Raw genomic sequence first — 27,539 nt, 5'->3', positions numbered from 1 at the left:
TTCTCTGGCTTTTAGGCATTCGGTTTCATAGACGGCGGAGGCGTTTTCAGAGTGCATGGTTTCCTTAATTAGCACAGAACGTCTTTTAAGTCTCGGTCCCCACCAGGGGTCTACTCAAAGTTTTAATTCCTGGGGCACCCTATTGTCCCCTGCCACAGTGCCTGAATTCATCCCAGTGTTTGATTTTGCTTTACATCCATAGAAACACGGCTCCGGCTTCACAGACGGCAGCGAAGGGCAGACGGCGCATGCGTCCCCCCACCCCACCCCGCGCCGTGAGCTCACCACACAACGCATGCGCGAGGCCCTTGGCCCGAGCGGAGGGCAAATCGCCTCGGCGGCCGTCAGTGACGTACAAAGGCGGCGCCGCACTTCGGTTCGTGCTGCTGAGGCGGGAGTGTACCCTAGTCGGCCGCAATCATGGTGCATTGTAGCTGCTTGTTGTTCCGAAAGGTCCGTACCCGCTGTCTCTCAGCCCAGTGCCTGTAGCCGCAAGTCGGGCGCTGGCTCCTTGTCGCACCCCGCCCCGTTTCCGTTCCGGAGGCCTCCTTGTTGCTTGGTTTCGTCAGAGTCCTCTCCGGTCTTCAGTTCTAGGGCTTTGCCGATCAGGGGTGGGGAGTTCCCAGTCTTGGGGAGCGTTGTGTGCACCTGCGATACGGAGGTGGGGTACCTGCTTAATGTGCTGAACGGTTGGTTGGCTTTTTGGTTTAGATCGTATCTCGTTTGCCCCCCTTTAATATCTGTATCCCTCTGCTAGAAATTTTTCTCCAGTGCAGGTTTTTAACTATCAGGAAATGAGAATACGTAACTGACGTGGTTTCTTGCAGAAAAATTTGGGTCCCTCTTTGTGCAGTGCCGGCTGTGGAATCATGCGTGTAAAAATCTGCAGCTGCTGGCCGGCGTCGCGGCTCTGTAGGCTAATCCTCCGCCTGCGGCACTGGCACACCAGGTTCTAGTCCCGGTTGGGGCGCCGGATTCTGTCCCGGTTGCCCCTCTTCCAGGCCAGCTCTCTGCTGTGGCCAGGGAGTGTAGTGGAGGATGGCCCAAGTGCTTGGGCCCTGCACCCCATGGGAGAGCAGGAGAAGCACCTGGCTCCTGCCATCGGATCAGCGCAGTGCGCCGGCCGTGGCGGCCATTGGAGGGTGAACCAACAGTAAAGGAAGACCTTTCTCTCTGTCTGTCTCTCTCACTGTCCAAAAAAAAATCTACAGCTGCTTCCAATTTAAAATTGAAAAACGCAAATGATAAGGGCCGCACCCGTAATGCTTTAGAAAGCCTGCCTACGTCATTTTGCCATTACCTTATGATCAGAGTGAGATGTTTCTTTTAAGTGAGGCACCTAAACCTTTGATTCTGACGAATCTAGAACAATTAGAAAGTGTCGCAAATTGAAGGGAACTTTAAAAACTCCTCAAGAATGTAACAGAACAGTGTCTGAGGTTTTTTGAAAACATTCCCAGATGTTTTTGATACTTATGACTGCCCTAGATGGCTGAAGATGTGAGGATTGTAAATTTGAGAAATTACTCTGTAAGGTACTTTGATAGCCTGAGAGGTTAATACACACGATCTTTGTCTATGCTAAGTTCCTGATCTAGTGAAAGAAACAGGTAAACACGAAAGGCAGTTCAAGATTTGCAATGTGCGGTGATATATGGAGTTGGTCCTTTGTGTCCACAGGTTCAACCTCTGTGGAATCCGCTAGGGATCCACAATATTTCTTTAAAAAACTGCATCTGTATTGAACAGATAACATACTTTTTTCCTTGTTGTTTTCCCTCTGCAGAGCAACAGCTATTTACACAGCATTGGTATTATCTTAGGTTATCATGAATAATCTAGAGATGATGTAAGGTATTTGGAAAGATATGAGTAGCATGTATGCAAATACTGTGTCATTTTATATAAAGGATTTCTGGTTTTGTGGATTTTGTTATGGGGGGGCAGGTTCCTGGACCCAGTCCCCTGTAGATCCTGAGGGATGAGTGTAATAAATTGCTGAGAGACCCAACTCAGGGTAAGAGTTGATTAGAGGAATTAAGAAATATGGTTCGGCTGGCGCCATGGCTCACTAGGCTAATCCTCCGCCTGCGGTGCCGGCACCCTGGGTTCTAGTCCCGGTTGGGGCACTGGATTCTGTCCCAGTTGCTCCTCTTCCAGTCCAACTCTCTGCTGTGGCCCGGGGAAGGCAGTGGAGGATGGCCCAGGTGCTTGGGCCCTGCACCCGGATGGAAGACCAGGAAGAAGCACCTGGTTCCTGGCTTCGGATCAGCGCAGCACGCCGGCCATGGCTGCCATCTGGGGGTGAACCAATGGAAGGAAGATCTTTATCTCTGTCTCTCTCTCTCATTGTCTAACTCTGCCTGTCAAGAAAGAAAGAAAGAAAGAAATATGGTTCTCTAGTGTTTTGTCAAATAATGAAGCCATTTTGAATCATTTTGGTTCCATTATTTGAGAGAATGTAGAAACTATGGCATTCAGGTTTTTTATTTTTTTTCTTAAGACTCAGTTATTTTGAAAAAGTTAGAGAGGGAGAGAGAGAGATCTTCCATCTGCTGGTTCACTCCCCAGATGGTTGCAATGGCCAGCGCTGGGCCGGGCTGAGGCCAGGAGCCAAGAGCATCTTCCATGTCTCTCATGTGGGTGGCAGGGACCCAGATACTAGAGCCATCATGTGCTGCTTTCCCAGGCCATTAGCAGGGAGGGGGATCAGAAGTGGACCCAGACACAAACCGGCACCGATATGGGATGCTGGTGTGGCAGGTGGTGGCTTTACCTGCTGTGCCACAATGCCGGCCCCTCACACGGGTTTATGCTAGAAAAGAGAGGGTGACATTCTAAGTAGAGAATAGGTGTGAGCAGGGTGTCATGGGAACTGGGTAGTACTTCATCTAGAGTAGAGCAAAAAGGTAGGGAGATAAGAGTTGAACAAATGAAAATGATGCTGAAGGGTTATGGTGTTTCATAATAGTATTAAAAGATATATTTTATTTTAAAGGCAGAGTTACAGGGAAAGGGAAAGACAGAGACAGAAAGAGATCTTTGTTCTGTGATTCTCTCCTCAAATGGCTGCAGTGGCCAGGGCTGGGCCAGGCCGAAGCCAGGAACTTCATCCTGGTCTCCCACATTGGTGACAGGGGACCAAGTATTTGGGCCTTCTTCTTCTGCTTTCCCAGGAGTATCATTAGGGAGCTGGATCAGAAGTGTAGTGACTGGGACTTGAACCGGTGCCCATATGTGATGCCAGCATCCCAGGTGGCAACTTAACCCACTAGGCCACAATGCTGGCCCCTTGATATTAAGAATTTTAGACTTTATTTTATAAGCACAAATAATCATGGATAATTTTTGAATAGAGGAGAAACATTATTAGGGACCAAACCTGGTTCAGAAAAATAACTTGGCAGCAAAATGAAGGATGCATTCAGGAAGAAATGAGTAGACATTGAGAGATCACGTAGGAGCTAACATACTGACCTAAGTAAGCCATTGGTACTGAATCAAAGAGTACAGGACTTCAAGAAAGATGCAGGTGTAGTCTAAAAGATTTCCACTTTGTGCACTCTCAATGAATTGATAAAGTATGGATTTACTGGAGGAACACATTTTGCCTGGGAAAGGTTTTATGTTAACATTTTCTTTTTCAAGTGACTTATCTTTTTGACTGATAGCCATGAACAAGTTACATATTGGGTTTCAAATATAAATTAAATACAGATCCTGTTCTCAGTTGCTTTAAACTGCTGAACGCTTAGTTCCTGGTGGAGATATCCAATGAATTGGACATTGAAACTGTCTCACCTGGGTAATAGTTACAGCCTCAGGCCACCCAGGGGAGAGGGTTTAGAATGAAGAGGAGACCAAGGCAGACATCCTGAGGATAGATGAGACAATAATTGAGAAAAAGTCTTTTTTATTTTGACAGGCAGAGTTAGACAGTGAGAGAGAGAGAGAAAGGTCTTCCTTCCATTGGTTCACCCCCAAATGGCCGCCATGGCCAGAGCTGCACCGATCCGAAGCCAGGAGGCAGGTGCTTCTCCTGGTCTCCCATGCGGGTGCAGGGCCCAAGCACCTGGGCCATCTTCCACTGCCTTCCCAGGCCACAGCAGAGAGTTGGACTGGAAGAAGAGCAACCGAGACAGAATCTGGTTCCCCAACCGGGACTAGAACCCAAGGTACCGGTGCCTCAGGCAGAAAATTAGCCTAGTGAGCTGCTGTGCCGGCCGATAAAAAGTCTTAGCAGAGATAATCACATGGGAGAGAGGTCAGCCTGAAGGTGAACCAAGAAGGAAAAGCTTATAGAAGTGGCATACTGAGGGACAGACAAGTTGTGGCATAGTAGGTTAAGCTGCCATCTGCAATGCCAGCATCCATCTGAGTGCCAGCTTGAGTCCCAGCTGCTCCACTTCTGATACAGCTTCCTGCTAAAGTGTCTGGGAAAGCAGTGGAAGAAGGCTCAAGTACTGGGCCCCTGCCACCCTGTGGGAAACCTGATGGCGTTCTAGACTCGTGGCTTTGACCTGGCCCAGCCCAGGCCTTGGGGCTGCGTGAGGAGTGAGCCAGCATATGGAAGGTCTGTCTCTTTCTCTGTTTAACTCTGCCTTTATATAAATGGAGTACATCTTTAAAAAAAGAAGAAGAACTGGCATACTGAAAGGCTCCCTCTCTCCCATCCCCTTAAAGAACTTTTAGTGGAACAAAAAGCAAAGAGCTAGGAGTTCTGAATTGGTAGGCGCATAAGCGCCTTTGGTATACAGACCTCTCTTTCTTTTTGAAGTTTGGAAATTTCGTTGATAACCTCAGACTCTTCGCCAAGGGAGGAAGTGGAGGAATGGGCTACCCTCGCCTGGGTGGAGAAGGTGGCAAAGGGGGTGACGTCTGGGTTGTGGCCCACACAAAAATGACCTTGAAACAGCTGAGAGACAAATATCCTCAGAAGCGGTTTGTGGCTGGAGCAGGAGCAAATAGTCGGTAAGTACTTGCTGAATGACTGTGGTTTTATTTCCTGTGTTTGTAATGGAGCGAACGTCTAAAATGTCTCAGCTCGTAGAAAATGGGCTCTACAGAATATCTGGGGCTTTTTCATCCATTTCTTCTAATTGTCTGTATTCTTTTTTGTACTTCTGCTTGTAGAAACAAAAATTCTCTGAATCCCCACTCTTTTCTTCTCAGTTATTTTTTACAGCCTTTAGGAAATCTTTCTCATAGCCCAACTGTGCTACTCCACCCCACCACCAACCCAGTCAATCCCTTGTCGGTCTTCCACCCGGATATTAGCACTGTTAACCTCCCCTTGACTTTTCTAAGTCTCTTACATAGAAAATCTGGGGATACAAAAGTGACAGCCCAATACTTCACAACCTCCTCTCTTCATGTAACATTTACTTCCATGTCAGAAAGTTATTCAGAATGGCTGTGCAATATATTAATAATTTACTTTGTCATTTGCCTACTTAGGTTATTGTTGACTTTTTTCTTTATTTTTACAATAAAAGTGTAATTCAATGTCCTTTTGTGACACTGTTTTCCATGGTTGATAATTTTTATGTGTAATAAATTCCCTGAAGTAGAATCACTAAGTTAGAATTTGTACCCATTTTTTTTTCCTAAGCAGCTTGAGAGTAGCCAAATTGTCCTGCTGTAATTTGAGTACTCTATTTGAGGTCAAGTTTTTAAACGCTTCCTCAGCCAGCGGGTTTTCTGTTTGTTTTTTAAGCCTGTTTGTATTGTAGCAACCATCTCTTCATTTCAGGCGTGTAAAGTCTTTAGTTCATTATGGGCTAAAATGACTTTTGGTAGTTACCATGGTAACAAATTATTGATACCATTTTTATAGGATACTGTAGTCTAAAATCCAAAAAAAAAATAATTAGGCATAATTTTAGTTTTCCTTTAATATTTGTTTAACATTTGTGTTAGAAGAGCTGATTGCTGCTTTTACTTGTAAACTTTTAAATTTGCTTAAAGCATAAGGCCACTTAATATAGTAGGTTTTCCTTATTTTAATTTAGCTTTTTTTTTTGTAGGGTTAGTGCACTGAAAGGCTCCAAAGGAAAAGACTGTGAAATCCCTGCACCTGTTGGTATTTCAGTAAAAGATGAAAATGGTAAAATTATAGGTAAGTGTACTATAGCTTCTCAGGTTGTGAAAAATGTGCACTTTTTAAAAACGTTTATTTATTTCAAAGGCAGAGTGACAGAAATAGAGGGAAATAGAGGGAGATCTTTCATCTCTTTCATTCCCAAAGTCTGCAATAGCCAGGGCTGGGCCAGGCTAAAGCCAGGAACTGGGAGTTCTGTCTGTGTTTCACTTCTCTGTGACAGGAATCCCAATACCTGAGCCATCATCTGCTGCTGCTCCCAGGGTGTACGCTAGAAAGCAGCTAGATTGGAAGTGGAGGGACTTGATTCCAGGCACCCGATACCAGATGTAGGCGTCCCAAGCAGTGGCTTAACCCACTGTGTTCGCCCAAGAATGTGCATATTTTCTAAAATTATAAGGCAGCTTTTGGAAATAGCTTCTCTAGAGTTTTAGAATTTTGAACCTTTTTTTTTTTTTTTTAATTTTATTCATTTGAGAGCCAGAGGGGCAGGGCAGGTAGACAGAGAAACAGAGAGCTCCCATCCACCCATCAATACACTCCCCAGATGCCCACAATGGCCAGCCAGGGTAAAAGCTATGAGCTAGGAACTTTATCCAGGTCTCCCACGTGGGTAGCAGGAACTCAGTCACTTGAGCCATCACCACTGCCTTGTCCATATTGGTGGGAACCTAGAATCAAAGCCAGATCCAGGAATTAACCCCAGGCATTCCCACATCTTGTGTCCTAACTGGCATCTTTTTTTTTTTTTTAAAGATTTATTTATTTATTTGAAAGAGTTAGACAAAAGGAGAGGCAGAGAGAGAGAGAGGGTGACTGTTGATGTACAATGTAATACTTTATCCCTTTTAGTATTTTTTTTTGGTTCTAGTACTATTGGTTGAACTCTGTAATTAACACACATTTATTCTTAGGTGTTTAAATTTTAACAGAAAAGTGATCCCTGTTAAATATAACAATGGGAATAAGAGAGGGAGGAGATGTACAATTTGGGACATGCTCAATCAGACTTGCCCCAAATGGTGGAGTTAGAAATGTGCCAGGGGATTCCAATACAATCCCATCAAGGTGGCATGTACCAATGCCATCTCACTAGTTCAAGTGATCAACTTCAGTTCACAGTTGATCACACTGATAGGTCTAAGAGTCAAAGGGATCACACAAACAAGACTAGTGTCTGCTAATACTAACTGATAGAATCAGAAAGGGAGGGAACGATCCAACATGGGAAGTGGGATACACAGCAGACTCATAGAATGGCAGATGTCCTAAATAGCACTCTGGTCTCAGAATCAGCCCTTAAGGCATTTGGATCTGGCTGAAGAGCTCATGAGAGTATTTTAGGCATGGAAAGCCAAGACACTCTGGGAAAAAACAAAAAACAAAAACCTAAATGAAAGATCTCTGCGAGTGAGATCCCAGTGGAAAGAACGGGGCCATCAAAGAAGGAGGTACCTTTCTCTGAAGGGAGGAGAGAACTTCCACTTTGACTATGACCCTGTCAGAATAAGATCTAAGTTGGCGAACTCAAAAGGCTTCCATAGCCTTGTCAACTCATGACTAGAGCCTAGGGAGATTACTGACGCCATAAACAAGAGTGTCAAATTGTTAAGTCAACAACAGGAGTCACTGTGTACTTACTCCTCATGTGGGATCTGTCCTTAATGTGTTGTCCAATGTGAAGTAATGCTATAACTAGTACTGAAACAGTATTTTACACTTTGTGTTTCTGTGTGGGTGCAAACTGATGAAATCTTTACTTAATATATACTAAATCGATCTTCTATATATAAAGATAATTCAAAATCTTGATGTGAATGGAATGGGAGAGGGAGCGGGAGATGGGAGGAGTGTGAGTGGGAGGGAAATTATGGGGTTCGGGAAGCCATTGTAATCCATAAACTGTACTTTGGAAATTTATATTCACTAAATAAAAGTTAAAAAAAAAAAAAAGGCAGCCCCAGAAGAGGATCAGGGAAGAGATGAGAACCGGAGTCCTGGCTGTCTTGCTAAAGACAACCAGGCAATATGAAAGAACCAGTGTAGAGGGGGTCAGAGAAGTCCCTGCTTTTCTCCTGACCTGTCCCAAGATCATTCAGCTTGCATGGATCTGCATAAACTGCTACCACATTTGCCATTGATTCCATTGGGCATTGTGATTATAATGGTATGTATGATATTTAACATTGACTGTTCTGTAATTTGTAAGTATATTCAGGGACATTAATTACAATGACAATACCATGTGCCCATCGCCACCATGTGCACTAACAGTTTCCATTATGCCCAACACAAACGCTGAATTACAACACAGACTTCTCTCTCCTTCCATCCCAGGGTAGTCTCTCTTCCTCTTCCTTTGAATTTGTCTGTTGTAGATACTGATTTTGAAGGAAATGCTCACTGACTTTCTGTGCCTGCCATATTTCAGTAAGCATATTTTACTGTATCCATTCATGTTGTATTCTGAATAAAAATGCAATTCATAAATAAAAATAATGTGATATTTATGATTCCATTTAATTAATCTTTGCTATATTTCTCTTTTTAAGGAGAACTCAATAAGGAGGAGGACAGAATTTTGGTAGCTGAAGGAGGTCTTGGTGGTAAATTACTTACAAATTTCTTACCGTTGAAAGGCCAAAAACGAATAATTCACCTTGATCTAAAACTTACAGCTGATGTAGGCCTTGTAGGGTAAGTATTATTTTTATATTTATTATACTTTTGTAGAAACAGTCTTTGAATAGGAACTAAGTGTAAATTATAATTTTGGCCAGAATTATTTCTAGTTTATGGGATTTGTGCATTGTGTATGTATTTTGGGAATATGCTGCCAAATATAGTTATTTTCCAATAAGTCAACGCAGACTTTCATATTATTGTTAATTTGTAAAAGGAAGATCCTAGATGGGGGACTGGTGTTGAGGCATAGCAGGTAAAGCTGCCGTTTGTTATGCTGGCATCCCGTATGGCACCAGTTAAGTCCTGGCTGCTCCACTTCCTATCCAGCTCCCTGCTAATGCCTGGGAAAAGTAGCAGAAGATGGCCCAAATGCTTGGGCCCCTGATACCCTCCTGGGAGACCTGGAAGAAGCTGCTGACTTTGGCCTGGCTCAGGGCTGGCAGTTGTAACCATCTGGAGAATGAACCAGAGGATCTGTCTTTCTCTCTAACTCTGACTGTCAAATAAATAAGAATTTTTTTAAAAAAGGAAAATCATATAAATTGAGTAGTTCAGTGAGAATGTTAGAGAATAAAAAAAGAAAAGTAAATCAAATGAAATATAAGAAAGTTAAAGAATGCTATCAGATACTAAGGAATAAGATTCAAAATCCTAACAAACCATATTTTAAAATATATACAGAAGAGAATAAAAAAAGGAAAAAAATAAAGAGTGATCCAAGACATTGAGGTATCATTAATCAAATGGTTGAAGACAAGTGCAAATGATTTCAGTCCTCAGACCTATGCACTAGTCAGCAGCATATGGGATGTAGCTAGTTCTGTTTCTTGCTTCCCTATAGTTTTTGTTTGTGTTTCTGGTTTTTTTTTGTTTTTGTTTTTTTTTTTTTTTTTTTTTTTTTGCTAAGCTCTTTTCATTTTCTTCTGCATCTCACTGCTTTGGCAGACTTATCAAAGTCTAAGTCCTTCCCCTCTATCCTAGCCTGAGCAGCTATTGAGTCTTATCGCCATTGGCTTACTGTTTACAGAGGCCCATTCCTGCTCAAATTACAACAGCAAAGATGTGATCCTGGCTTGCCATTCACATTTAATTTTTTCAGTAAAACAAAGTTGTAGGAGTTATGAGACCTGAATTCTGTAATCCTCTATTCTTCAGGGATATTATGAGAATAACAGGATTTTCTGGTCTAAACTGGGAGTCCAGCCATCCACAGTCTCATTTGGTAGAAAAAAACCGTTTCAAGTTCCAAAGCTTAGCCAGGCTGAGTAGTAAAGGTGGGCTGGGCCGTGCAACTCAGAGTGGACTATTTGGGTTAGAATCGTAAATCCTTCAGCACTTGCCTGGCTGGTAATAGATGAGTTACGCAGCCTCTCTACAACTTTGCTTTCTCATCTGTGATAGTGGTTAGAGAGCTCACCTTAAAGTGTTGGTAGATAAGATAATGCATTTACCGTTGGACACATGCTTTGCCCTTAGGAATGCTCAGTGATGTGTAGCTGATATAATCATTGTGTTGCCAACTTACTGGTGACTACATATAGTAAATACTAGATTTTTCAGAAGTGGGTTTAAAAATGTAGTTAAAGCATAAAAATGAAAAAAAATTTTTTTTCAATTATTTATTTGAGAGGCAGAGGGAGAGAGAGAAACACAGCTGTCATCTGCTGGTTCACTCCCCAAATGCCCACAACAGATAGGGCTGGGCCAAGCCAAAGCTGGGAGCTGGGGACTCAGTCTGGGTCTCCTGTGGGTGGCAGGGGCTCAGGCACTTGAGCTGTCACCTCCTCCCTCCCAGCATGCACATTTACTTGAATTTTTCTGTGCTAATCATTATTATGAAAATATGAAGGTACTGGCGAATAAGCAAGTTCAGATAGTGATAGTCATGGATAAAAATAGTTGCAATTTGCTTTTCAAAAAATTATAAGAGCTCAGGAGAAACAGGATATGAGAAAATAATGTATGTTACAGGGAAAACAAGTCTTTTTAAGAAATCTTGCATCATTTTATCCTAAATTTACTATAGGATTTAAAAATATATTTATTTATTTGAAAGGCAGAGTTAGAGGCAGAGAGAGAAAGAGAGATCGTCCATCTGCTGGTTCAATCCCCAAGTGGCTGCAATGACCAGAGTTGGACCAATCTGAAGCTTCTTCAGGGTCTCCCAGGAGGGTGCAGGGGCCCAAGGACTTGGACCATTTTCCACTGCTTTCCCAGGTGCATTAGCAGGGAGCTGGATTGGAAGTGGAGCAGCTAGGACTTGAGCTGGCCCCAATATAAGAATGTTTTTATGAGAGAGTTATTAAAAGCTTCATTGTAAAGCTTAAACATTTTACAGAATTCCAAGTTAATATTTACAAAATACTACATTGTCCATATAAAATTTTGGCAGAATTTTTTAAAGAAACTCCTCAAATTTGAAAATTCTGAAGATAGGGATCACATATGTCACATTACTGTATTTCTGATGTTCATATGCTGCCTGATACAGAGTCTTTACTCCATGACTATTTATTGGATAAGTGTAATGAAAATGTATAATGAGATGTACGAAAGAATCTTTCAAGTGACTATCATTCCTAGTACTTTTTTTCTGTATGGTATGCGTTATACGGTAAAATCAAAAAGACTTTGATATGAGCATATATTTTTAATCTAGTATTTCTTCATCTTGAAATTTATCCCAAGACAGACTAAAGATATGTATTCAAGGATAATCACTGCATTGTTTAAAGTTCAGAAAAGAGTTAGACAAATAACATGCATTTATTTGTAGAACAAAACAAAGTTATTTATTAACCCTCTGCACTTGGAAATGACTATTAACAGTGTATTATCTTATATATTGCAATGGTATTTATAATAGTGAAAAATTGGAGACAATCTAAATGTCTATCAGGAAATTAGGTAAATTATACTGTATCCTTGAAAGGTGTTCACCTTACATTATTCAATTAAAAGCATGCCAACCAACTATAAAGTAGTCTTAAAAAAATCAAGTCCTTGTATATATGAATTTGTAGAAAATCCGGGGCAATGGAGCATATTAAATGAGGCTGTGTAGGTGCCAGTAGAAAAATCCAGACTATGTGAAAAAGAAACTCTATGAGACAAACGACCCAGTTCTGTAAAAATAAATTTTACGGGCTGGTACTGTGGCATAGCGAATAAAACTGCTGTCTGCAGTGCGAGCATCCATATGGGCACTGGTTCAAGTCCCAGCTGCTCCACTTCTGATCCAGCACCCTGCTATGGTCTGGGAAAGCAGTAGAAGATGGCCCAAGTCCTGGGGCCACTGCACCCTAATGGGAGACCCAGAGGAAGCTCCTGGCTCCTGATTTCGGATCGGAGCAGTTCCAGCAGTTGTGGCCAACTTGGGAGTGAACCAGCAGATGGAAGACACCTCCCCCCCCCACCGCCTCTCCTTCTCTTTCTGTGTAACTCTGACTTTCAAATAAATAAATAACTCTTAAAAAATAAATTGCAAAAGGAAAAAAAGATGGAGATGTTGCTTACATCAAAAGTGTAAAAGATATATCTACCATTTATAATGCACAGACTTTATTTGGTCTCTGTTCAAGCAAACCAAATTATTAAAAATGTATTGACAATGCATTAATATTTGCTGAAGCCAGATAATAGCTCAGTGGGATTTATTACTCTTTTCTACTTTTATTTATATTTAAAAATGTTCACAACATCTTAAAAAATGCAGTTGACATAATAATATGAGTAATATTTTGCCAGTGTTTGGTTAGAGATAGTAGATTGCAGGTATTGTCTATTTTTTTCTATGGCTTTCAAGATCTTTTTTTATTTGTTCTTCTAGTAGCAATTTTTTTTTCTTTTTTTTTTTTTTTTTTTTTGACAGGCAGAGTGGACAGTGAGAGAGACAGAGAGAAAGGTCTTCCTTTTGCTGTTGGTTCACCCTCCAATGGCCGCTGCGGCCGGCGCATTGCGCTGATCCGAAGCCAGGAGCCAGGTGCTTCTCCTGGTCTCCCATGCGGGTGCAGGGCCCAAGGACTTGGGCCATCCTCCACTGCACTCCTGGGCCACAGCAGAGAGCTGGCCTGGAAGGGGGGCAAACCGGGACAGAATCCGGTGCCCCGACCGGGACTAGAACCCGGTGTGCCGGCGCCGCTAGGTGGAGGATTAGCCTAGTGAACCACAGCGCTGGCCGTAGCAATTATTTTAGTATCTCAGTGCTGAAACATCTACGGTATCTGTAGTGTCTAGCATGGATTTATCTTTATCTTTTTTGTTTTGTTCTCTTCTAGTTTTTTGTAGATTACTCTGTATATATAGTCCTAGAAATTTGCAAGAAGTCTACTTCTTGAATTGTTTGGAATTCAAAGATAAGCAAGAATTATGATATTGATGTTTGTTGTAATGTATAATTTTTATTTTCTCATTCCAGATTCCCAAATGCTGGAAAATCCTCTTTGTTAAGTCGGGTTTCTCATGCAAAGCCTGCTATTGCAGATTATGCGTGTGAGTATAATTGGGTTCTGTATTTAAATGTGTGGAGGTAAACTTTGAAAGACCAATTTTTCTCTTAAGTGTGAATAAAATAACAACTCTGAGGGTAGTCCTGATTTCAAAACTTGACACATAGAAAGGTGCATTTCCTGTTCATCTTTGATACCTCTGTTGCCCTCAGGAAGGTTTCTGGTAGTTGTTAGACACTTGGTTGCATTTATTTCTTTGTTGCACAATCATTTGCTTTAATTAAGATTTTATGAGCCACCTGCCTTTTATCAAGCACTGTGATAAATGTTACAAAGGCAGAGATGAATACTTTTCATTCATTTTGTAAATATTTTTCCTAGGAGCCACATTAGGTTCTGAGGTTACAAATACTGGTGGAGCAGAAATAGCTACTGTTCTGGCTTTTTTGTGCTTTAGACTGGTGATGGAAGGCGTGTACATCTCTGATAAATGTAAGGCGTGTATATCTCTAATAAATGTAAGGGTATATGAATGCGTTCTGTGAACGAGTATAGGTGATTGCTTTAGAGTTCCTTGGAAAGTGCGATGTTGAGTTATGAAGAATAATAATGAAGTAGTTAGTGGATGAGAATGGAGGTGAAGGATCATTAAATCCGAGGGTATGGCATAATCACAAAGGCTTTGTGGTGGCAGATAATAGATATGAATTTAAGGGAGGAGGGAATCGAGATGAGGCTGGAGATGTAGGTAGAGACTATCACATAGATCACATAGGGGGTAATCCGTGTTTTTATCTTAAAAGCAACTGGAAACCTTGAAGAAAGGAAGAAAATGATTAGATGAGCTTTCTCAAAAAGAATCTCTGCTTGTGAGGTAGAAAATGAATTGGTGTGGGACATAAACGATCTGGAAAGACCAGTTAGTAGGGTGTTGCAGTGACTACTAAGATATAATGGAAGCTTAGATTTAAGAGTAATGAGTCAATATAAGATCTCTGCCATCACTGAACAAAAACAACATAGACTAACATTAACCTGCAAATAAAATTAACCCATTCTAAAATTAGGCTGCAATAAACCAGGGTTAACTTTGGGCTAGTTACTATAAATTACATGGCCAGTGTTTATCAAAATACACTGGACTCTTGAGAAAGAAAGGAGAGGCAAAGCAAAGCTAGAGAGAGGATTCGTGAAACTTAAGGATAACTACATGAGAAAGGGCAGAAAAGTGTCACCCAGACATAAGGGACAGAAACCTACATTCTGAGCCTCTCCAAACGTTCTTTGTGTGCACCCTCAGTGCCGTAGAAAGACTTTGAGGACCAGCAATTAGATTAGGTTTAAGCTTATGCAGTTTTGTTTTTTCCAAGCACATTGTAATTGGCAAGGATAATTGTAGCTTCATTTCAACAAATTGAGAAAAATATTTGAATTAAACTATTCACAAAAAAACAATACTGTTGATTTTATACGTAATGGTATGACAGTTTTCAAAGTATCAGCCTTAATTTGATTTTTTTCAAAGTATCAGCCTTAAAAATTGATTATTGTCTTCCTTTCAGTTACAACATTGAAGCCACAACTTGGAAAAATTATGTATAGTGATTACAAACAAGTAAGTGTTTTTAAAGTAGAGCACTTGATAAGAAGTAAAAGTATTTTGTGTTGATGCTTTGACTTTGTAATGTTTGCCTGTTTCTGTGGTGTTAGGAAAAAATTAGAAGGTTTTGTTTTATGGTAGGGGAAATATGGTCACATTAATTCTGCCCAGTACTATTATAGCAGAATATTATGTAAGAATTTAATTCTTCCTTTTTCTAAATATTAGGTCCAGTTTATCACTGTAACATTTTATTTTGTTTTATTTTATGTATGTATTATTATTTCCTTAATTTCTGTTTCTTCTCATTACAAGTGTATATTTTACTACCACATTGGTTTCTTGCTTTTCATATACTAGAAACACTTTCTAATGCTTATGGAAATGACTATTATAAATTTCTTCTTTTGAAAAAAAAGTTTTAATGGGATTTGGTCTCATCAAAGTATTAAATTTTGCTTTTCCTTGAAATAGATCTGTTGATGTTCTATGTAATAGAGAAAATAAAAACTGAAATAAAAAAGGAAAATAACGCATTTAAAGGTATATGAGGGGGACTTCATAAAATTCCTGGAAAAATGGAATTCTTTTTTTTTTTTGACAAGCAGAGTTAGACAGTGAGCGAGAGCGAGAGACAGAGAGAAAGGTCTTCTGTTTCCATTGGTTCACCGCCCCAAATGGCCGCTATGGCCAGTGCGCTGCACCGATCCGAAGCCAGGAGCCAGGTGCTTCCTCCTGGTTTCCCATGCGGGTGCAGAGCCCAAGGACTTGGGCCATCCTCCACTGCCTTCCCGGGCCATAGCAGAGAGCTGGACTGGAAGAGGAGCAACCGGGACAGAACCGGCGCCCCAACCAGGACTAGAACCCAGGGTGCCGGTAACGTAGGTGGAGGATTAGCCTAGCGAGCCACAGCACCGGCCGGAAAAATGGAATTGAAAGATAGTGTGAATTGTTCATGAACTTTTTGAAGGTCCCTCTTAAAATGCACAGTTTAACAGTTGTGCCCCTTAGTATTTAACCAAATAACTTGGGAAAATTATCCCACAAAAGCCTGCACATAAATGCTTTCTAGCAGCTTTATTGATAAATACTAAAACTTGTAAACAGTCACCAGATCTTCAGTAAATGAATCATTAAACTGTGATACATCCAGACAGTGGAATATCATTCAGCTATAAAAAGAAATGGGCTCTGCAGACATGAAAAGACAAGGAAGAACCTTGTCTGCGTACTACTGAATGAAAGACACCAATCTGAAAAGACTGCACACTTTATGGTTCCAGCAATGTGACGCATTGGAAGAAGTGAACTATGGAGACAGCAGCAAGATCAGTGGCGGTCAGAGTCAGGGAGGAAGGAGGAATGGAATAGGCAGAGCTGTCCCAGGGGATCATTATGCTGGTGAAGATACTCTGTGTGGTATTATAATGACATTGTGCTTTTATCAAACCCCTTAGGATGTAAACTGAGAATGAATCCTAAAGTCAAGGACTTTGCATGATAATGATGAGTCAGTGTTAGTTTCATAATTCAAAAGGTGTAAAAGATTTATATTCATTTTAAGTAGTGATATCATAGTAATAACTTCAATAATTATAGAATATTAAATTTTAAAACTGTAATACTGTGTAACATAATATAGAAAATAATATTTAGAAGAAAAGAGGACATTTTTTAAAAATATATTTATGTTATTACCAGAGAGACAGAGAAAGATGTACCATTCACTTTTTTCACTCCCCAAATGCTTGCAACATTGGGTTATTGAATTGTTCAGTGTGGCCAAACCTAGGAGCTTGGAACTCAATCCAGGGCTTTCACGTGGTACACATCATCAGGGAGCTAGAGTCAGGAGCGGAGCTGGGACTTAAACACAGGTACTCTGACTTGGGATGCAGGTGTCCCAAGTGGCGTCCTAACAACTGTGCCAAATGCCTGTCCCAAGAACACTGTTTATATGTCATTTTTAAGGGAATCAGTAGAGGACCTCCAAGGAATATTTCAGGACATGAGATCTCTGTTGTATATATGGCTTTCTCATATGAGGATGCTTCATAGTGTTCATGGAAATGTGGACATTATGGGCATTTAGGAGTGGACAAAGGGCCCATCAGTTAAGATGCCCGGGAACGGTTTTCAGCTCTTCACCTGATTCCAGCTTCTAGCTGATTTTGAATGGGACTCTAATATCTGGTAACAAGAGATTTTGATCTTTAAAATATTTATTCTGCGGATGGCATTCTGATGCAGTAGATTATGCTGCTGTTTGCAACACAGCAGCCATATGGGAGTTTTAGTTTGTGTACTAGCTTTTCTGCTTCCTACTCAGCTCCCTGCTAATTTGCCTGGGAAAGCAGTGGTTGATGGCCTCCATCCTTGGAACCCCTGCCACTTCTGTGGGAGACCCAGATGGAGTTCCTGGCTCCTGGCTTCTGCCTGGCCCAGCCCTGGCTGTTGACAGCCATTTGGAGAGTGAACCTATTAATTGAAGATCTTGTGCTCTCTCCCTTTCTGTCACTCTGTCTTTCAAATAAATAAATCTTTAAAAATATACATTAGTTTTACTATAAAGATATGTTGGCTTTTCAAAGTTATAGTAGTGATCATAAACTTGAAACAATATTTGAAATATGAAAATATGGGGATGTAATTGGACTTGTGGGTTTCATATATTTTTCTTTTTCAACCAACCTTTACTGTTTATCAGATATCTGTAGCTGATCTCCCTGGTTTGATAGAAGGAGCACATATGAACAAAGGAATGGGCCACAAATTCCTCAAGCATATAGAAAGAACTAGACATCTACTTTTTGTTGTAAGTAATGTGCATACCAATGTAATGTTCAAATGAATGAACTTAGTGTTCACAGATTACTTTTGTAGATAAGATTTGAAGAGAAAGTACAGTCATAGGCTGCATAACATTTTAGTCAGTAACCGTTGGCATTTACGGTGGTGGTCCCATAAGGTTATATGGCTTAGTGATGATGCAGCTGTCTTAGTTTGTGTAAGTACACTGTGTGATGTTTGTGCCATGGTGAAATCACATTTCTTAGAACAGTTCCTTATCTTAAGCAATTGTGATTGTAATAGCAATTGTTACTTCACTGAGTCTATTCAGATGGGAGCCAAATACAGGAACGAACTTTTGTTTATAGTATGGAGATGCAAATTGCATTGTTTCCTTATCAGGTGTCAATATGTAGCTCCTTAAGATTTCCAACATGCTATTATAGCACTCTTTTGTGCTTGTCAATGTTTGCATAGTCTTATCTAAACTAGTTTCCTCTTTTATACTGATAGTTATCTTGACACCTCAATTTCTTTTGCTTACTTTGAATTACTAAATTACCAAGAGTTTAGATTGAGAAATTATTTTTAGCTTGAGAGAATAGAGCATTTCAAAACATGTAATGCAGCTATTCTTCATATGTTATGAACTATCTCTTCCCTCTCCATTTCCAGGTCGATATTTCTGGATTTCAGCTTTCATCCCAAACTCATTACAGAACTGCCTTTGAAACCATAATACTGCTTACAAAAGTAGGGTTTTTTATTTTTTTTTTCACTGTGTTCTGTATCTGATCTGATGAATAGGCATGGGGGATTATATGAAATAGCATAATAATTAATGTTGGGGTCGGCGCTGTGGTGTAGTGGGTATAGCCGCCCCCTGCAGTTCCAACATCCCATATGATCGCTGGTTTGAGTCCCAGCTGCCCCACTTCCGCTCCAGCTCTCTGCTGTGGCCTGGGAAAGCAGAAGGTGGCCCAAGCACTTGGGCCCCTGCACCCATGTGGGAGACTGGGAAGAAGCTCCTGGCTCCTGGCTACATATCGGCATAGCTCCAGCTGTTACAGCTATCTGGGAAGTGAACCAACGGATGGAAGACCTCTCTCTCTCTCCCCCACTCTGCCTCTCTAACTCTGCCTTTCAAATAAATAAATCTTAAAAAAAAAGAATAAATGCATATTCCAACTTTTTATAGGTTTAAAGGATTATTTAAACTCCAGTTCTGTAATATTTATCTGTTCCTTAAACTATTACAATGGATAAAACTCTTGTGGGCTTCCAAATCCTTATTATATATTTTTTATATTTTCTCTTGCTTCATCTGTGACATGTTGCCTATTTCTCCTTGAAAAATTCTCCATTCTTAGCTTGCTACACCGTAATCTGATTTTGTTGCTACTTAAACTATTTTTCAGTCTACTTTTTAGGCTCTTTTCTTTAAATATTTATTTGAGAGTCAGAGAAAATGAGTTCCCTCCTATCCGCTCTTTCACTCCCCCGCTTCCCTCAATGACTGGGACTGAGCTGCTGGAGCCAGGGTCCAGGAGCTCCATCCAGGTCTCCCACATGGATGGCAGGGGCCCAAGCACTTGGGCCGTCTTGCGCTGCTTTCCCAGGTGCATTAGCAGGGAGGTGGACCAGAAGTGCAGCAGTTAGGGCTCAAACTGGTGCTCATGTGGGATGTAAGCATCATAGGCAATGGCTTTATTCACTAAGCCACAATGCCAGCCACAATACATTTTTTAAAAATTTTATTTGACAGAGTTATAGACAGTGAGAGAGACAGAGAGAAAGGTCTTCCCTCTATTGGTTCACTCCCCAAATGGCTGCCATGGCCGGCGCTGCGCTGATCTGAAGCCAGGAGCCAGGTGCCTCCTCCTGGTCTCCAATGCGGGTACATTGTTATTAACTGTAGTCCCTGTGCTGTGTAATAGATCTCTAGAACTTATTCATCCTAACTCACAGTTGATTCCCTTGATCTGTACCCCCACCCCCACTCACCCAACCCTCTGGCAACCACCATTCTGCTTTCTCCTTCTATGAGTTCAGTCTTTTAGGTTCCACATGTAGGTTAGATCATGCCATATCTGTTTTTCTGTGCCCAGTTTATTTTACTGAGCACGGTGTCCTCCATGTTATTTAAAGTGGTAGGCTTGCTTGCCCTTCCTCCCTCCCTTTCTTTTTCTTTTTCTTTTTCCTTTTTTTTTTTTTTTTTTTTTTTTGACAGGCAGAGTGGACAGTGAGAGAGAGAGACAGAGAGAAAGGTCTTCGTTTGCCATTGGTTCACCCTCCAATGGCCGCCGCGGCCGGCGCGCTGCAGCCAGCGCACCGCGCTGATCCGATGGCAGGAGCCAGGAGCCAGGTGCTTTTCCTGGTCTCCCATGGGGTGCAGGGCCCAAGCACCTGGGCCATCCTCCACTGCACTCCCTGGCCACAGCAGAGAGCTGGCCTGGAAGAGGGGCAACCTGGACAGAATACGGCGCCCCAACCGGGACTAGAACCTGGTGTGCCGGCGCCGCTAGGCGGAGGATTAGCCTAGTGAGCCGCGGCGCCGGCCTCCTCCCTTTCTTTTTCTTAAGAGAGGCAGAGAGAGAGAGGTCTTCCATCCTCTGGTTCACTCCCCAGGTTGCTGCAATGGCCAGATCTGCGCTGATCCAGAGCCAGGAGCTTCCTCCAGGTCTCCCACCCGGCTGCAGGGCCCCAAGGACTTGGGCCATCTTCTTCTGCTTTCTCAGGCCATAGCAGAGAGCTGGACTGGAAGTGGAGCAGCCGGGACTTGAACTGGCACCCATAAGGGATATCAGCACTGCAGGCAACAGCTTTACCTGCTACACCACAGTGCCGGCCCCAGGATTTCTTTCTTTATTAAGACTGAATAGTAGTCCATTGTTTATGTATACCACATTTTCTTTATTCATCTGTCACTTAGGTTGATTTCATATCTTGGCTAGTATGAATAATGCTGTAGTGAACAGGGAAGTGTAGATATCTCTGTGACACTCTGACTTGTTTACCTTTGCATCTATTCCCAGAAGTGAGATCGCTGAACATAATGATAGTTCTATTTTTTGAGGAAGTTCCATATTGTTTTCTATAATGTCTATACTAATTCACATTACCACCAACAGTGTACAAAGGTTACTTTTTCTCTGTACTCTTGCTAACATTTGTTATCTTTTGCCTTTTTGATAATGTCCATTCTGATAGATGATATCTCATTGGGGTTTTAATTTTATTTCCCTGATGATTAGTGATGTCGAGCATTTTCTGGTATATGATTGGCCATTTATATATCTTCTGAAAATTACCTATTCAGATTACCAAGTTTTAATCTGATTTGTACTACCAAAAGTGATTTACACTTCAGTATTGTGTCCCATGGCATTATAAACAGAAATTTAAAAATCTAAGTAGCCAAAGCAATCTTGAGCTAAAACAGAAAAACTGGAGACTTCACAGTACCTAATGTCAGGACCTCTGCAACAACGCCATATTAATCAAAACATCTTGGTATTGGTGTAACAGTATACGTATAAACCAGTGGAGCAGAGTGGAGAACCCAGGGGCCAACATTGTAGTGCAGCAGGTTAGGCCACTGCCTGCAACACCAGCGTCCCATATGAGTACCACTTCCAGTCTAGGCTGCTCCACTTCCAATGCAGCCCCCTGCAAATGGGCCTGGGAAAACAGTGGAAGAGGCCCAAGTGCTTGGGCCCCTGCCACCCAAGTGGGAGAACCAGATGGAGTTCCAGACTCCTGGCTTTCACTTGCCTTAGCTCTACCTGTTGTTGCCATTTGGGGAGAGAACCAACAGATGGAAGATCTCTGTCTTTGTCTCTCCCTCACTGTCTGTAACTCTGCCTTTCAGAGAAACAAGAATAAACTTTTTTTAAAAAATGATTGATTCATTTGCAAGTCAGAATTACAGGATCCTGTGTCCTGGTCTCTCATGTGGGTGCAGGAGCCCAAGGTCTTGGGCCATCCTCTTCTGCTTTCCCAGGCACATTAACAGGAGCTGGATCAGAAGAGGAGCAGCCGGGGCTTGAACTGGTGCTCACATGGGATGCTGGCACTGCAGGTGGCAACTTAATCTGCTGTGCCACAGCATCTGGCCCCCACAAAAATAAATCTTAATAGAGAGCCCAGAAATAAATTATTACATTTGTAGTCAACTAATTTTAAAAACAAAGATACCAAGAATACACAATGAGGGAGAAAGCAGTCTCTTCAATAAATGGTGTTGGGAAAACCTGATACCCATATTCAGAAAAATAAAATTCAACCCTAATCGCATCCCTTATTCAAAATTCAATTTAAAATGAATTAAAATTAGTTAAAAGTAAGACTTGAAAGTGTGAAACTGCTAGAAAAAAATATAAGCATGAGCTGCTTGACACAGGTCTCTTGGCAGTGATTTTTTGCATATGATTCCCAAGCACAGGCAACTAAAGTGAAAACAGACAAGTGAGATTGCATTAAACTAAAAAGTTTCTGCACAGCAAAGGAAACAACAGAATGAAGAGACAGCCTGTGGAATGGGAGAAAATATTTGTAAACCATATATCTGGTAAGGGCTTAATATCCAAAATATATAAGGAACTCAAATAACTCAATAGCAAGAAAATCCAAGAATTTTAATTTTGATGAAATCTCATCTGTTTTTGTTTGTGCTTCTGCTGTCATATCTAAAAAATGATTGCTTAATGCAAAGTCATGAACATGTACTCCTTAAGTACATTACTTTTTCTGAGAATACTGTAAATAAAACAGTAAATTATCTAAATTTCATCTGTGTGCAGCTCAGTATTTGGCTTTGGACACAATCCTAGCTATCTGTAGGGTGTCATGTGAGCTAAAATATACTCACATATGACCTAGCCAGGAACACTTCCTGAATTTCCTTTTCTAATTTTGTGGTTGTTGGGATTTAGTAGAGTTCAGTAATGTGAACAGACTCTAGATTACCTATGCTACTAAAGAAAGATATTAGCCTGTAAGTAATTCATATAGGTAACTTTTGTAAAGTTACTTGGTTTTTTTGGTTTAAAGGAGTTGGAATTGTACAAAGAAGAACTTCAGACAAAACCTGCACTCCTGGCAGTGAATAAAATGGACTTGCCTGGAGCACGAGATAAATTCCAGGACCTGATGAACCAACTCCAGAACCCTAAAGGTAGGCCCATTTATTCATTTAATCTCAGTGTAATGGATACTCATTCTCTACAGAGAAGGATAAAGGTTATAATCACTGGAAAAGAAAATTGACAGTTTCTGCTTTTAAAAACCATGGATGTTTGAAGAAACAACACTTACTATTTGATACATTTAAATAACATTGTAAATACAATCAAGTTTCAGAATGTGATATGCACAGTAAGTAAGTTAAAGGAGGCAAAGGAAAAGAAAAATTAATTTGAACTGAAAAGGTCTGGCTTCATAAACAAATAAAATTTAAACTGAACCCTTAAAGAGAGTGCATGGGATTTGGATGAAAGGAGGAAGAAGGCCGCATCTCCCTGAAGAGTTCCACTTTAATTGACATACTTTGCAAGCTCTAGAATTTCATTCCCCTCGTACACCATAAATTTTAAAACAGAGCCAATAGTTCTGTAGAGCTGTGCTTCTTTGCAACATCAACTCTATAGGTCTCTGAAGAGTATTAGGCCTCTAGAAAGAACATGAGTCCTGTGTGCGTGTGACACAGAAAAATAGATCTTGTTACTTTGAAAGTATTTGTTTGAAATTTCCCAAATGGATCACTTTACCTGACGCTCTACAATTTTGAACATTGACCTTTGCCGGACACTTTCACCCTATGGTGAAGATACTTTCAGTTTTCTGAGACTAATAGGGGGCTTCATGTAGAAACAAGGAAAAGTAGGGTGCATGGTTAAGTGCCTCACATGTTTTTAATGGCACTCTTTTCTCTCTGGAATAACAATTGGGTAAATGTACTATATTAAGACTAGCAGACAGCCTCAGAAGATCCTTCTTCTCTCAGAAAGTTTCCTCTGTGTAATATACATGGTAGAGCTGTTCTTGCGTTGAGTTAGTCTTCAAATATAGACATTTCCTGATACCAATCTTTATTTGTTAATGTCATTTGCTTTATAAGGTTATTCTGTTTGCTTGTAGGTCTTTTAGAGAAGAGAATTTTCAGAGGAGGTCTGAGAAGTGAGGGTAACCCAAGAGTTTGTAGCTATTCTAGACCATCTTAAAACAAAATGTAGGCCCTTCAGTGGTGATTCCTGAGTTGGCTTCTCGGGACTTCCTTTGGGGTCTACAGATCTCAGAAACCAAGCTCCCTGATGACTTGTCCAATTGCTTGCAGTCCAGCTTTTCTGGTTCATAGTGTTGTTAACCCATCATGCTGCCCGCTTCCATGCCATGGAGGCAGGGAAGAGGAGAGATAAAGCATCTCTCAGCCACTGTGGCGTGAGAAATGATCTCCCCTCAGCTCTCCCCACTGTCTCTTCAGTGTTAGTATGGATCCTAGCATCAGTAATGAGTAGGTATATTTTGGGGAATTTAAAGTTTTTCTATGTGCTGAGGCCAGCTAGAAGGTTCCATGTTATAAATGATGTTATTTTGACAGCAAATTCCTTTCAAATAATCTATGTTGCCTCATTTATTCAAACCTCCCAAAGCAAAATTTATTAATTCTATAAGTGCATCATTTTATGATTTATCTTCTATTTATACTTAGTTTAAAATCTATTCACTGAAAAATATTTATTAAGTATTTATCTTGAAGAACCTTAACATTATCATTAGTAAAATCCTAAGCTTACCGGAATCTGAAAACTTACAAGACAAAGAAGGGAAAAAATGAATCAAAAATGTTATTTCCAACAGTTAGGTAAAATAAAGAAAGGGTTTCCAAAATGGAAAAGCAGAAGTTAAATTGTCACTGTTTGCAGGTGACAGGATCACTTATATAGAAACCCAAAGACTCCACCAAAAAGCTACCAAACTTGTAAATAAATTCAGCAAAGTTGCAGGACACAAAGTCAACAGAAAAATCAATAGCATTGTTACACACCAGTTGTGAATTATCTGAAAAAAAAAATCACATTTCCAATGCAACAAATGAAATACCTATTACTAAAATTAATCAAAGACGTGAAAGATATCTACAGTGCAAACTGTAAAACACTGAAAGAAATTGAAGAATATAGCCAGAAATCAAAAGACATCTTGTGTTCATGGATTGGAAGAATCATTGTCATTTAAATGTCCATACTACCTAAAGCAATTTATAGATTCAGTGAAATCCCTATAAAAATACCAATGACATTTTTCACAAAAATAGATAAACTACTAAAATTTGTGTGGAACCACAAAAGAAAACCCAGAATAGGCTCTTGAATGCTGAAGGTGATCATGAGCAAAAAGAACAAAAGCAGGAGGCATTTCACTACCTGACTTCAAAATACATTACAGAGCTACAATAATTAAAACAGAATGGTATTGGCATTCAAACATATACATAGACCTGTGAAACAGAACACAGATCCTAGAAGTGAACCCTTGCATCTGTAGCATCTGATTTTTGACAGAAGCTCTAAGAACACATACTGGGAAAAGTATAGACTTTTCAGCAAATGCTCCTGGAAAAACTATATTTCCATCTGCAGAATGAAACCAGACCCTTATCTTTTTTTTTTTTTTTTTTTTTTTTTTTTTTTTTTGACAGGCAGAGTGGACAGTGAGAGAGAGAGACAGAGAGAAAGGTCTTCCTTTTTGTCGTTGGTTCACCCTCCAATGGCCGCCGCAGCCGGCGTGCTGCAGCCGGCGCACCGCGCTGATCCGATGGCAGGAGCCAGGAGCCAGGTGCTTTTCCTGGTCTCCCATGGGGTGCAGGGCCCAAGCACTTGGGCCATCCTCCACTGCACTCCCTGGCCACAGCAGAGAGCTGGCCTGGAAGAGGGGCAACCGGGACAGAATCCGGCGCCCCGACCGGGACTAGAACCCGGTGTGCCAGCGCCGCTAGGCGGAGGATTAGCCTAGTGAGCCGCGGCGCCGGCCTTTTTTTTTTTTTTTTTTTTTTTTGACAGGCAGAGTGGACAGTGAGGGAGAGAGACAGAGAGAAAGGTCTTCCTTTTGCCGTTGGTTCACCCTCCAATGGCCGCCACGGCTGGCGCGCTGCTGCCGGCGCACCACGCTGATCCAAAGGCAGGAGCCAGGTCCTGCTGGTCTCCCGTGGGGTGCAGAGCCCAAGCACTTGGGCCATCCTCCATTGCACTCCCGGGCCACAGCAGAGAGCTAGCCTGAAAGAGGGGCAACCGGGACAGAATCCGGTGCCCCGACCGGGGCTAGAACCTGGCTCCTGGTTCCTGGCTCCTGGCTCCTGGCTCCTGGCTCCTGGCTCCGGATCAGCACGGTGTGCTGGCCGCAGCAGCCATTGTGGGGTGAACCAACGGAAAAGGAAGACCTCTTTTTCTGTCTGTCTCTCTCACTGTCCACTCTGCCTGTCAAAAAAAAAAAAAAAAAAAAAAAAAAAAAAAAAAAGACAAAAGATAACACTGCTGCCAAGGCTGTGGAGGAAAGGAAACCCTTACACACTGTTGGTAGGATGTACATTAATTAGTACAGCCATTGTGGAAAACAGTAAGGCAGTTCCTCCAAAAACTGCAAATAGAGCTTCCAAATGACCCAGCTTTCCTACTCCTGGGTTTGTATCCACAGGAAATGAAATCTCTTCATGGAAGAGACATGTTTATTGCAGCACTATTCATAGTAGCCAAGAAATGGAAACAACCTAAGTGCCCTTCGCTGATAAATGAACAAAGAAAATGTGATACATATTACATATGCATAAAGGAATACTCTTCACCATAGAAAGGAAGAGATCTTAAATTTGCAAAAACTCGGTTGGAACTAGAGATCATTAAACAAAGTGAAGTAAGCCAAGTACCAAATGAGTTCATCCAAGTGTAGCCTGAATATGGTGATCTCATCAGTGCTTAGAGTGTTATTGTGGTTACCAGAGGCTGGGCAGGGGTGGTACTAAGTTATAATTAGCAGTCATAAATTCTGTTCAGTTTTACAGTAGGATGACTACAGATAATGATGTGTGTTATATATTTCTTTTTTTTTCAAGTGTTCTGAATATTTTTACCATAAAGAAATCTTTAACGTTTGAGGAGATAGGTATGTTTACCCTGATTGGACAGTATACATTGTATACATGTATAGAACCATCATGTGATACCCCATAAACACATACAATCTTTGTGTCAGTTAAAAAAAAAAAACCAACAGTTTTCAGTGCCCTGCTTCACAAATCAAACCCTTAACAGTTTTAACTTATTTTCAAAGACCTTGAGAATCAGCTTAGATTTGTGTTGTTTCAGATTTTCTGCATTTATTTGAAAGAAGTATGATTCCAGAGAGGACTATGGCGTTCCAGCACATCATCCCAGTCTCTGCAGTTACCGGAGAAGGGATCGAGGAGTTAAAGAACTGTATAAGGAAGTCACTGGATGAGCATGCCGACCAGGGAAACGATGCATATCGTAAGAAACAGCTGCTTAATTTACAGACGTCCAGTGAGCCACCATCAAAGCATGCTGTCACAATTCCAGAAGGGGTAGAATTGAAGTCTACTAACAGTGGTATTGATAGAAATACTATTTGGACCTAAGAAATAAGAAAATACTATTTACAACAATGTGGATGAACCTGGGAAACCTACTATTAAGTGAAATAAGCCAGGCACAAAGACAAACGCTGTGTGATACCCTCTGCATGGGAAATCTGAAGGACTGGAAATCATGGAAGCAGAGAAAGTGGTGGTTACCGGGCCTGGGGATGGTGGGAAATGGGGAGATGCTGGTCACAGGACACGGAGTACGTCCTGGAGGTCTAGTGTACAAAATGGATTTTAAAAATCAGAGTAAGATTTAAATGC

General features: G+C 41.2%; 1 protein-coding gene across 1 annotated transcript; it reads left to right on the top strand.

Moving 5' to 3' along the window:
• The first annotated feature begins 315 nt into the window (after nucleotides 1-315).
• GTPBP10 (GTP binding protein 10) lies at nucleotides 316-27,506 on the top strand. Its single transcript, XM_008261755.4, has 10 exons — nucleotides 316-453; nucleotides 4,778-4,971; nucleotides 6,027-6,118; nucleotides 8,653-8,797; nucleotides 13,203-13,276; nucleotides 14,796-14,848; nucleotides 17,541-17,648; nucleotides 18,299-18,376; nucleotides 22,676-22,799; nucleotides 26,983-27,506. Exons 1-10 carry the CDS (start codon nucleotides 421-423, stop codon nucleotides 27,270-27,272), a joined length of 1,191 nt encoding a protein of 396 aa, XP_008259977.4. The 5' UTR covers nucleotides 316-420; the 3' UTR covers nucleotides 27,273-27,506.
• Nucleotides 27,507-27,539: the final 33 nt, after the last annotated feature.

This window comes from Oryctolagus cuniculus, chromosome 16 (genome assembly GCF_964237555.1).
Source record: "Oryctolagus cuniculus chromosome 16, mOryCun1.1, whole genome shotgun sequence".
Lineage (NCBI taxonomy): Eukaryota > Metazoa > Chordata > Mammalia > Lagomorpha > Leporidae > Oryctolagus > Oryctolagus cuniculus.
Note: the sequence above shows the minus strand (reverse complement) of the source record. Positions and strands in the feature narration are given on the sequence as shown.